This window comes from Zonotrichia leucophrys, chromosome Z (genome assembly GCF_028769735.1).
Source record: "Zonotrichia leucophrys gambelii isolate GWCS_2022_RI chromosome Z, RI_Zleu_2.0, whole genome shotgun sequence".
NCBI lineage: Eukaryota > Metazoa > Chordata > Aves > Passeriformes > Passerellidae > Zonotrichia > Zonotrichia leucophrys.
The window spans coordinates 50,552,374-50,565,421 of record NC_088200.1 but is presented as its reverse complement, the minus strand read 5'-3'; the positions used below and the strand labels follow the sequence as shown (position 1 = coordinate 50,565,421).

The following is a 13,048-nucleotide window of genomic DNA, read 5'->3' as shown; positions in this document are numbered from 1 at the left end:
ATACCTGCTCTCTTCAGAATTTGTGGAAGGTATCTCCCCACCCCTACCACTACCTCTCAGAAAAGAAAAAAGGGATAATGACAACTCTGACCTAAAAAGTCTCATTAAAAAGAAGGCAGACTCAACAATCTAAAGTGATTAAGCAAGTTTTGAGATTATTATTATAACTAGAGAAGAGGTACATATTCATAAATGCATGTAGACTTCAAGGATCAAAATTCCATCATGCTAGACTGTATGCACATACTTCTGTGACCCCCAAAATCTGAAATCTAAGTAAGCTAGAAACTGAAAGAAGCTTCCCCTCTCTCCTCAGTACTTCTCCATGAAATTTCAACCTAAATAACATTATGGAGTGAAATTTAAGAGGAAATTGGGAGGCGTTTACACTACAGCACCACAAGCTCTCCAAGGTTAGTTCTAAGAAGCAGGACCCAAAAAACCACACCCTAAAAATCCAAAATTCGTATTTTCAAGTGCATATTATGATACACACAAGTGCATACTGGCAAGCAAGCTAAGCGGGATTCAAACTGAGGAAAAGAAGTGTGTATTAAACTCATAAGCCAAGTTTTTCTAGCAGCATTACTAGAGACCTATACAGGTGGCAGCAGCTGAGCCATAAGGTAGAACAACTTGATATTTTACATATTTGCACAGAAAAAAGGGGGGATGATGTCAGACAAAGACAATTGTCACACAATTTAAAGCCAGTTTTGGGGCACGTGTCATTGCAGTGATAAAGCTTAGATATTGTTCTCTTGCCCATTCAATTATACTAAAGTTAGTAGAAAAAAAATAGAGACAGTTTCCCATCCCTGGGCAATAAAGGAAGGTTGACAGAATTCCTGAGACAGTGCTTACATCGACACTATATTTTGACTTGTGAATCACCACTGCTTTGGAAGGAACAGTGGATTCTGGCTTCCGGATATTGAATTCAGGCTTTGGTCGATTCCGTTGCTGAAGATTTTTCCACTCATCTAATGTCATTTCTTGAATCACTTCTTCCATTGGCTCTCCTTCAGCAGCTCTAGAAGTTCACAGTTTTAGAGTAAAAAACTTTTTAAAAAAAACCAACAAGATAAACAAGAGCACTTACCTCATTTAACTACTAAAGTAAGGATACTAAACAAAACATTTAGAATGTTTCCCACCAAATTGTCAATTTCACTTACTCCTCACAGTAACTTCATGTGATACTTTCATATTAACATAACTTAAGAGTATATATTTATGTACTCTGAAATTAATCATATGAACAAATGCTGTCTGCAGCTTCCTGTATTAGTACTCATCCAGTCTCATCCTGAATTCAAGCACTTAGATTCTAGACAAATCATTCTGCCTTTTGATCTGGCATATTCTTAACCCTACATTTTAATAGTGGATCTACCCATAGTAAATATAGCCACAGTAAAAAAAAAAAACAAAAAAAAAACCACACAGAGCAGTTTTAAAACACACCAATTGCATGGTTTCATTGCCTTGTACTGCACAATGACAATATGAGGTGAATTAATTTTTTAGTGTAGCTTTCAGTCATCAAAAATGTTCACCATATGATGATCACACCATGGGATCTTACAGGTAATTATTAACGTTTCCTTTGTTAATTTCACAAGATGCTTCCTTGAATTTTTTTGTCAGATGTAGCAACAGACAGTATTTATCACTTGGCAAAATCAGACTAATCCTAGTCAAATTATCATACATCACTAAGTACAATAACTATATGTTCTAGAAAAACATACAGAATATATCAGAGGCGGCCTTGCATATTTTTGAACTGTAAAGACAGAAGGTTTTATGTCTGTAATACACAGAGATAAGACAAGTTACATAAGCAAAAAAACTTCCCTTCCACTGATCATGCTTAAGTACTCTTCTGCCACTTTTCTGCTGCTGATCAAGACAGGCCAGGCCAGGACACCAGGTTTTAGAATACTACAGATATACATTTAATGATACCTACAGAAAGCTATTACCTACTAACCAGCATCACATACAGGGAGAGCACACTTTCCTACACCACCACAACTGTCTGCTGCATAAACAAGTCAAATACCATGACTTGTACAGGAAAGCCCACACTGATTACTCCAAGATGCTTGAGAAACCATTTCTCCTTACATTGAAAACTGTTATGTGTTACAATAGCAGTTGGAGTTGACTGTGTTTCCCTAACAATGACTTTTCTAGAAAGCCCCTTCATTAGGACCTGTCTTGTGGGAGAATGATGGATTTGGTTTTCTGCATTCAGTCATAATTCCACAGTCCTACCAAAAAACTGTAATTTCCCCAATGTAAATATACAGTTTATTAGGTGCAAGTTGGAACTTTTTATCATGGACAGATGCAGAGTCAAATGACAATCAGTGACTGTGTGTATTTTGTTTTCAAAGTTGTACAAGCAACTCATTGGAATACACACAGTTTTTGGGACTGTACTGTATAGAACTAGCCTATATGGGAACAGGCCTAGTCCTTCTTACCAGATTCTGCACCAAAGCATTCATATTTCTTGCCAAAATCAGACAGTATTTTTCTAAACACCCAGCATATGAAAGGGAGAAGCAGAACTGAACACTAAAGCAACCCTTGATTTTAGTTCTAGGATTAACATAAGTTAGTTCTAAATTCACTTCACAGAAGAATAACGAATACAGAAGTCCTGCACTACATGCCTGCCTCTCTGACATGCCTTTATGCCCTGTTGTTTTGAAAATTCCAGCTTTATCAACCAGAAATTCAAGGTGTTCAAGGTTAAAAGACTGGTAATCAGTCTGTCACTCCCTTCTCATTATGATCTGAAACTGTATTAGAAGGACTGCCAGGGAAAAAAAATAGTTTATTGAGTTACATAAAAAGGATACTGGTGAAAGAAGCAGCTACTTCTGAAAAAACACCAACAGATATTGTTGCATCTGTAAGAGCACTAAGAACACATAGCCCCAAAACCGTTTCAATTTGTTGTCCTCGAGAGTAAGAGACCAAACAACTTCTGATCAATTATCTGAAGCTTCAGTTTTGGGAATAAGTGTTAGAGGAATTAAAGAGAAACATAACTAATAAAAGTGTCTCTATTTGATTGATTTAATTTTTTCCTAAGCCGTATCTCAGTAAATTGCATATCTGAATTTTGGAAGTCTTTTTTCCTCCTCTTCCATGAACGTTTCACCACATTAGAGACACAATGTTTCAGTCCTTCGCAAGAGATGCAGAAAGATGCAGAACTGACAGCAAAAACTACTTGAGAACTAGCTATCAATATTTCAATTTGCAAAAGCAAGCCAAGAATGCAAATGGGAGTTTAACAGTGTAAAATAATATTTACTACATTTTCTGTGGCACAAAGATTGCCCAAAAGAAGGGCAATAGTGCAAGTATTCAAGAATACGGAACAGCTTCTGATTCAGTGGTATGAGATGCTAAAGTGACCCAGTGATTTGAAAACAAGCAACCAAAACAACAATCACCAGAAAGTCCCAAGAACAACTAGAAATACGTACACTCAGGCAAAAGTATCAGCCACCCAAACATAGAAAGAACCACTGACAAGGCAGAAGCTCTGAAGGAGGGACCTCAACTTCCTGGATTGTGGAGGAGCACTGCACTCAAGTATCTGCTCCTTCTTCAACAACACAGTACGTATGATAAGGAGCCACATAAACAGTTTTGCCTGAAACAGCTGTTATTGCTGGCAGGGTGGAACAAAATCTCAACTGAACTGAATTTTCTCATGGGAACAGATGAGAAGTCCACAGTAGCGCTGCAAGACACAAGTCTGAAACACCTGATGCACAATGGGGAATCCTTTAAAGATGTGCAAAGGAAATGTACATAATGCTAAAACAATTTTGCATATCCATTACATTAAGGCAAGAAATCCAGGAGAAAAAAAAAACTAACATAGCAGCTTCTATTTTTCTAAGTATTAGAAAGACCATCAGGGGACATTGAAATCTCCAGTAGCAGAGTACATTAAAATGAACTGGACATGTTTCAGACGCAACAATTAAAATTGATCATGCCTTGGGCCCAAAAGACCCCTTTCAGGTCTGAATTGCTATGATCATAAGAAAACACAAGGACATTTGACCACACAGCAACTTGACCTCACAAAAAGCAAAGACAGCTATTCCTTTCAAAAATATACATACAACAAAAACATCCACTTGCCAGTTCCAAAGGAAATACTTGCAGATTTACGCTGCAAATATTTGGTTTTTGCAACTGCAAAGTATGGTTTTGGTTTTTACTCCAAAGGATGGTTTTAATTGCTAGGTTATTAGGGTACAAATTTGTTTTAGGATGTCAAGACTCTCAAGGGGAAGCACCTATGAGTGAAGCACACCAACAAAAACCTACCACATTTTGCATACCACATTTTGGATGGAAACTTAATTGCAGCAAGTTATTTTGGGCACCAAGCCAGAATAGAAATGCATTCTGTATATTACTTTCTACCTTCTAACGTTATACATTTTTAGTAACTGCTTAGTGTGCATTTTCATTTATCAACTTAATAAGCTCCTTGGCACACCAGCAGTCATGCTTACAAAACACTGCCAGCCAGACAACTAAACATAACCTCTGGACATGAACAAACTGAATTTACAATGAAAGTCCTAGAAAATCACTAAATGAGAGCCTTCAGTAATAGTTCCTACTGCTTCAGTGTCTCCAGTGGACAACAATAACCCCTTAACTATGCCTTGATTGCTGTGCATACAATAAAACAAAATACCTTTGCTTTTTGCCAGAAGGAAGGTAAATGGAAAGGAATGCCATTTAGCTCAGCTATTCACCTATTATTTTCATACTAAAAATAATGACAGCAGGTCTCTCTCAGATCAGTTTTTGTATTATTCAGCTGCACAAAGCAAATGCTTAGCTTTTATCAAGAAGTCAATGACAAGAAGCTTTCCCACTAAGCATTATTTACAAGAGCATTATCACCAGCTATAGAAAAGTTTAAAGTTAAATAAGGTAAGAACAATTGTACAAACTTACTATGGAAGAAAACACTCAATCAAATACTTATGAAACTCTGGCCTGGTCCAGGAAAAGCTTTATACCACCATTAAACAACAACAAAAAACAAACCACAAAACAAATAAACAAATGAGATAAATAGCCAAAACACTGAAGATAAATTGTTAAAGCTTCCTATTAAATAACCAATATGACACATAGCTCCACAAAAAGAAAAACTATCACATGCATAAAAAAGTAAGAAAACCCCACAAGATTAAATACAAGCTCTACAAATACCTTTAGGAACAGCAGTTGATTAGCCCATGCGTTGTACTGAATGAAACCAAAAAATCTAATTTGAATTGGCCAACACAAGTGTGTTACATTGTTTAAACTGTGAAAAGTTCAACCAAAAGCAGTTGTGAGGAAAGTTTATACTTCTGCACTACCTATGTATTTTATACAGGGTCAAGGTTAGTTTTGCTTTTGCAGCAAAAAAGCCCCCTATACTAGCATGCGGTTTGGGATGATAATAACAACTAGAGATAAAAACTGTTGATGCACTCAAGATTTGAGGATATGGGAAGAAACACCTTGACTTACATCACACAAGTATAAAAGAAATTCTTATCCAGCAATACTCTGCAAATAGAAGCTCAGGAATAGCAAAACAGAGTCTTAAAGGGAAGACCCCATAAGTCACAGAAACCCACAGAACCTCTTTTCCAGAGCTGCATGGTAATTAGCCAGCACCACATCAGAAAGCTCCACACCACCTTCATGCAGACAGGTTATTCCCAACTTCCAAGAATACATTTTTTTACTTGTAATTTTAAATGGAAACTTCAGACTAGAAAGAGAATGAGAGCTGAAACAACCCCAAGTCTCCAATCTCTTTCTCAATGCAAGCACACAACTGCAATAAAGCAGTAGAAAATAAATGGTTACCTTGCAGTCACTGCATTTTAGCGTCAAAATGAGAATGACCCTAGCAGCAGCCCATGCAAACACACAACCCTGTATAACACTGAGGCTGTAGCAAAAGCAGAAGGTAGCCTAATTTGTGTTATCTGGACAGCAGGGGCAACCTAAGCATGTCAGACCTCTAAGGACATCCTGAAGCCTGAACACCATAGCCTACCAGCTTCAGCTTTTAAACATTAAAACAACAACAATTCCATCTTATTAAGGTGTATGCCATACAACCATCCCTAATGACCTAGGCACTATTCACACAGCATCTCCTCTTTTAAAATACATAGGGTCACCAAGCTGACTCCCCCAAAAATTAAGTGCAGGGAGATTTATGTAACTCATGTTTTGTATATAGATTTGTAGGCCTTCGGGACAGTATTTGTTGCCCTGAAAGGAGTACACATTGAGAAAGTGCAGAACTTTGTGCTTGTAGGTTACTTGCTTTTTGAATAATTTGAATTTCAGTGGACTATGCCTAAATTAATCTTAAAAAAAATAAGAACAGCAGTAAAATCTCCAGAAAGACTCCCAGTCTGACTGAATATCTAGTGATCTCTAAGAAAGATGAAAGAGTTAAAGATAACTGGCAAATTCTGCTGGAGGCCTTTTCCACTGTACACACTTCTCATGTCTTAAGCTCTACAAATGAACAGATATCAGGACATATCTACAAAGAGCTTGAATTGAAGTAGAAACAAGTACAAGCAGGAAACAAAGGTACCAGCAACTGACAAAATTGAAATTTTAAAAAAGCTGAATAACTATTTTCATATTTAGCTAATACAGTGTATTTTTGCCACTGTACCTACACTGCCCATCTGATTTAAATTAACCTAAAAACATTTTTTCAGTCATAAGTCATTCAAAGACAGATTTCCCCCTGGATATACAGCTTCACCTACATATTAAAATCTACTCTAAAATTAAAAGAATCAAAGTTATATCAACTGAGCATCTGACAGCGTTAAACAACCTGAACATATAAAACAGGTTTTGTCATCTAGTTAGCTTTATAATTAATAAATTAACCCATATCACTAATATCTGGAGCTGCTCCATGAAGTAAAAAAGGCAACAAAAGAGGTTGACATACTGCACTGACCATCTTTCACTCATTAGGAGATATGCACCATATGCTCTTTAATTATTCTTTCCATCTTTTACTTAGACAAGACTGTCCAGTTAGTTTTCTTATGCCAGTGTTCATTTATTTGCCGTGACACTGATTAGAATGAAAGCCACAAGACAATGGGGACATTTCTCTCTCAGTTTCCCTATTTTAAGGCTCATGGCATTTCCAGAAATTTTTTCCAAGTTCTATCATGGCCTCTCAAGAATTGATGATATCTGCATGATATTAGTGATTGGTGAATACAAACTTAGAATAGCTCAGCATATTTTAAATGTGTTTGTACAATTGCATGGGCACCTCAAATATCTCTTGTCAGAGAACAAAAAGCATGGTTGTTTCTACAAATTAGAGAAGTGAAAAAGGAAAAACATATGTAGCTCCTCCTTAAATCATCACCAAATCTTAGGAAGTTAAGCATCACTGTGCAATTAAATGCAATTTCCAGCTGTATAAATCAAGCTTTAGTCAGAATGAGGGACATATTTTCCATACTCACAAACACAACACAAAGTTTTTCTATTTTTAAATATATGCACTAGCAAAACTTCACAGTTCACATTTCAAGTGTGCCCCTCAATACAAGTACATCAGCAAGAGTTAATTGTTTCCTTTGTATTTAGACAGAAAATATTTGTCTGTACTTGCTCAGAGGCTCTTCTTCGTATGTCCCTGGCTGTTCAGGAGTTTCCACGGTCTCCTCCATAGATGCAGTCTGCTCCTTCCCACTAAAACAGTAAGCAAACAAACCAAAACAAAATACATACAAAAAAACCCAAAACAAAACAATCATCTTCATGACTCACACTGGAAAAAAACCCAAATCAATACATTATTTCTTTTACCACAATTCCCTGGTAAGGAGGGAAAAAAAAAAGGGAAAACTCTTTGATCATAAGCAGAAAGATATACTAAGTGACTAGTTGAGCAATTAACAAGTATATTTTGGGAATACTGGGAAAAAATCCTATTTCGCTAAAAAAATAAAAGCATGTAGGAAGATGAAATAATTCCATCATGCATAATAATCATGATTAGTATTAATTGTCAGTATAACACTGACATTTGGAGTTGCCTTTTTGCTTCTTTTAAAGAATTAAAGTTTGTATTTTCTGTAAAATGGACTTTAATTCACTGTCAAATGACAGCAGGAACTTATTTTCATTCCAGTAGCAGGCATACATATTTAAGATTAACACCTTTTAGCTTCAATGCATGATTACCACAATCAGGACACAGACGCATGCTTTTAGAATTGTTCAGAGAACTTTAATTTTATGTCACTTCTACCATATCACAGGAAAACACTGGTAGAAGTTCTGATGCTATTGAACTGAAAAAACCCAAAAAAAACCACCTCAACTAGGAAGAAAATATGTAAGGGCCAATAAATACCTTGTAAGTTTATAAAGCCTTCCCTGATATCCTACAGAAGATAGTGCAAAACAAGCTAGCAGAAAACTATCAGTTCAGAACAATGTTAACCTAGCTGATTCTTTGAAAAGCCAGGGTACCTAAACCATCTACTCTTCATATGAAATTCTGTAGGAGGGAGAGAAGTTAATACAACTTTCAGAAGAATTTGGAGTATCAAGACCCAAAAATTATTACATATAAAGGCTATATTTTTCAAACTTTCAGCATGATTGTCTGAATCCATTGACTTTTAAAACTAGATTTGATTTTAAAATATTTTTTTAAAACAATTTTGTCAATCAGTGTGTATGTGGCCAAATATATTTGCTACAAGTTCAAGGCACTACTTTTTCTCCATCCTTTACCAGCCTTCAATTAAAGAGTTCTAGATGTATAAGAGAAAAAAGCTACTGGAAAGAGCAATGTATTGCTAGGTACAAAGAATGGATAAAAGCCAACATAATCAGTGAGGTTTCACAAATCTGAACAGAAATCAGTACCCCTAAGAGATATACAGAACTGAATGGAGAAGTCCTGATTTTTTTACCTCAAAGTGGCCATTAATCACATTATGCTACTGATTTTTCTATCACTTCAAAATGTACTTCCATGGTACAGTCAACTGAATATTACCTTCAGAACCACACTGAAATGTACTACCATTTTGCAATTTACAAATTATCCATAAAACTCCAGAAAAAGACTAGACTTTTGTTGGGAGTTTGGCTGGCTAAAGACTGGAAAAGTACAAAACCGTGGCTAATTCCAAGTCCTGCACCTGTGTTGATAGCGTGTCCTTGGGCCTAGCTGTAGTAAGATAACAAACAGTGAAAGAGACATGAGAAAAGAGAGATGTAACCCCTAAGGAATGAGGAAGAGTTCATGGCATAGTTTAACCAATAGATTGCTTAGCTTACAGAATATTCATAAGGTTATTATTTGCTGTATAAGTGTTTGATACTTTCTTCAATAAACTGGACCTGTTGGACCTGTGATGAACCAGCTGGTGTCCTGGTCTCCTTCCTACAACAGACTTTAAACCCAGTAACAGAGTTTGAATCTTAAAATTAGCATTTTGGAGCAATTCCTTTAAATACCATTTACTTGACTATTGAGAAAAATAATAACTTATTTCCATTAAAAGAAAACTCCACTCCAGTCAAAAAATTCTGGCTGTCTTAAGTGAACAAACATCATGCCTTTGCTTCAATTTAATCTCACCATCATGAAGGAGCCAAGTTAAAAAAATGTAAAATTACATTAATTACAACAATAATAGAAAGCAATGCTTATAAAGCTCAAAATGGACATGAAACTGATGAAAATGATGATCTAACCTAGGCCACAGAAAATTATGATCTATGATGGGCACAAGTATATGACATACCTCATACCATCTGTCATTGTTCTGTAGTTGTGAGGTCCACCTCCACCCTTTTTGTCATCTGCTTTCACACCTCTAGAGAGGTGTGAAATTCAATGAGTTAAGGAGGTTTTTGCCTTTTTTTATGACCTCAAACTAAAACCAGTACAGACTTTTTGCCAGCCAATCTGGATATGGAAGCGAACAGAATAACTAAAAGAGAGTATTGCAGTGCTGACTATTATTTACTTGTATATGAAGTAGGAAACAGCATACAGAACACTTACGTTTTATCATTCCCACTTTGTCTTTCCGGTTCACGTTTTCTTCTTTGGTCAAATCCATCAAAACTTCCAATTAATCCACCACCTCTTCCTCTACCTCTCATTCTGCCTCTTCCCCCACCACGGCCTCTTATTGGTCTTTCATAGTCTGATCTTTCCACTGGTCTAAGAAGAAGGTAATTAGTCAGACTTTCGTTTTTATAGAACAATTAAGAAGAAGAAAAAAAATCATGTTGTTATGTTTGTGCAGCTATGGGATACATCAGTATATAACAGTTACAGCACAATTTGTAGAGTGCATCTTTATACAGTACACACTACAGCTGTTTGGGTTTTGTCATTGAAAATGGACAAACTGAACTCTAGAGGAATTATTACAGCACACAAACAGAAGGATCAGCAGTTATTTACACTGAAAACATTACAGAAACTAAAGAAAACATTATAAAACAGTCATGTCTTCACAACTTTATATGCAATAGCTCCACCATCTAAACCCATACTTATATGCAACTGCTAAAATTTCAGACAACTTGTTAAATATCAACTATTATGGTATAAAGTAAGACCAGCCACATTCTGAAGCATTAAAGGGCTAGGTGGAATCGGCTAATATTTATAAAAAAAGAAAAATCAACATGCATTCACTGTCCAAGCAGTAAATTCCAGTTTGCAACCTCTTACATGTTCTGCAAGGCTTGGTATGTGAGCTCGGAAACTAACATTATAAATATGCTGCTGACTATGGGGTACATTTTCAGATCTTTACATTTTTCAGTTTTGCCTTATATTGCTAACCTTCAACAAAAAATGTACCAATTCAACCCCCAAGGAAGGTGAAACTACAGCTCTTACAGGCATGAAGTAAGTAGTCTTGCAAAAAAACCTGCACACTAATATCCCTCTGTGAGGGACCTTATTTCTCTCTGCAGGATACATACCGTTCCACTGAGAATTCCACTTGTCTTTGTGCTCCATAGGGACGGTATTCCCTGAAAGATGGTCTCCATTCCGTTTTGTCCTGTTTTCCCTCTGTGCCTCTGTTACTGAACCCTTGTTGTTCTCCCTGCCTGGGTACTCGCTTTGGGCCTATACAAACACACGCAGGGATTACTGACAGCTCAATAGTAACACAATTGCATTTACCAAACTACTGACTGAAGTGAGCTGGCTACACATCCAAACCCAAATCCACCAGAACATTAAAACTCCTTATAGCTAATGTTGCCAGACACTGTTTGCTTGAAAGACACGTACTTATTTTACCTTCTGTGTTGATAAACCTGCAAAATATTATGGGCTTTGAAAGTCAGAGATTTCTAGAAAATACAGTCTAAAGAAAAATCTCATTTTGCTCACAAGTCACAGAGAAGGAGAACAAAAACTGTTTCTCTCATGTTTTCAAGGATCATGAAAGCATAGTACAGGATGATGTGGAGAAGCTTCAATGGAAAAGACTAATTAAAAGACGGCAGCAGAAGCAATGAAGGTGAGGGAAAGAGAAGGACCCCTTACAGATAGGTGTTGATTGTGAACCAACACACCTCCTGCCAGATGAGCTCAGTTTGGAAGTGTAAGCCTCCGGGTCCTCTAAGCTCATGGCCACAGTATCAAGCAACCAGCACAGGGTCACCTCCTCACACTGCTGTTTTGTGGAGAAAAGAAGCATTCAGCGACACTAAAGGTCACTGAGTTCAGCTGGCAGAGACCCAAACAGTAAGTAGAAAGACTTCAACACCACTGATTCTAGAACATAAGCATATTCTAAGATAAAATATACTTAGGATTTTAGAGTTTTGTTCAGCCATTGTTGGAGTTGAGGAGGATCAGATTGGGCAGAATGAATGAAAAGAAATTGTGAATTATAATAGAAAAAACCTGAAGTTTTACACTCAACCTGTATACATCTAGCAGAAGACCTACGGTTCTTTATATGCCTCCTTTCCCATTTTCCCAAATTCTGTTCTCCCTCTGGGACCAAGATCTCCAGAAGCAAGCCATTTTGTCTGCTAAGCCTCTATACTTAAACCAACAACTTTCTCAGCCAACAGTGTAAGTCAATCAAGTAAGGAACAGGAAGATTGGTCTCAGATCTAAGCTACTGTTCCCACAAGAAGTACTGAACTACCATGGAATGCTGAGCAGATTACTGAACTCAGGTTAGTGGACAAGTGACAGTCCTGGCTACCTCTGTTGCTAGAACATAGAGAGAAAAAAGGCCATTTTATGTCACAATATTAATATGCAAATTAATTCATAGCCCCAGAGAAATGCCCACATCAGAATATTTTTGATCAAAGCTTAGGTGGTGAGGATGAAATCTAATACCATTTGTAAAGAGAAAGCTTCAAAGAACTATCCACTTGGTGAATGTAGTAAATAAAGCTTTTTGTTATGCAGTAAGAACAGTCATATTTGTACAGAGAAGATAGTATATGTGGTACAGAAGCAACTCCAGCTCTGCTTTTCTTTAAACTACAAACCACCTGACATAATACATTCCAGTAATTCTCTCTTCTCAGGTTTGAAGTTACTCGACCCTCAGAGCACTGAGCACATTTGCATTACCCAAATTACAATGTAATCTCTCCATATAGGACAACTTTTGAAATCAGTTTCTGAGTAAGCTTTTCAAATCAGGACAGTTTAACACAAAGCAAAATTACAGATGATACAGAACAGTACATGCTGTTGGGAAACATCTGCTCTACACACATCTCAACTACACTACCAGCTATGTAAGGGTTAATTCTAAATGGACTCTTGCTTGGGAAAATTACTACTAATTTCTGGTCTCATTTTAGTTATTTTGTTTGGATCTGAATGCACAAAAATGCATAGAAGACTATGATGTTATTTATTTTTGATCCTCTCTCATTGGCTATCTGAAGCATCAATTAT

General features: G+C 36.6%; 1 protein-coding gene across 4 annotated transcripts in view; it reads right to left on the bottom strand.

Moving 5' to 3' along the window:
* The window catches only part of HABP4 (hyaluronan binding protein 4), a 40,785-nt gene that overhangs the window by 18,407 nt on the left and 9,330 nt on the right, over positions 1-13,048 (bottom strand). For all 4 annotated transcript variants that reach the window (XM_064735523.1, XM_064735522.1, XM_064735520.1 and 1 more), the window contains 4 exons: positions 11,089-11,236; positions 10,151-10,312; positions 7,729-7,812; positions 865-1,033 (listed from right to left, as the gene is read on the bottom strand). In XM_064735523.1, coding sequence (XP_064591593.1) covers positions 865-1,033; positions 7,729-7,812; positions 10,151-10,312; positions 11,089-11,236 — 563 coding nt within the window. The remainder of the gene's footprint in view (positions 1-864; positions 1,034-7,728; positions 7,813-10,150; positions 10,313-11,088; positions 11,237-13,048) is intronic.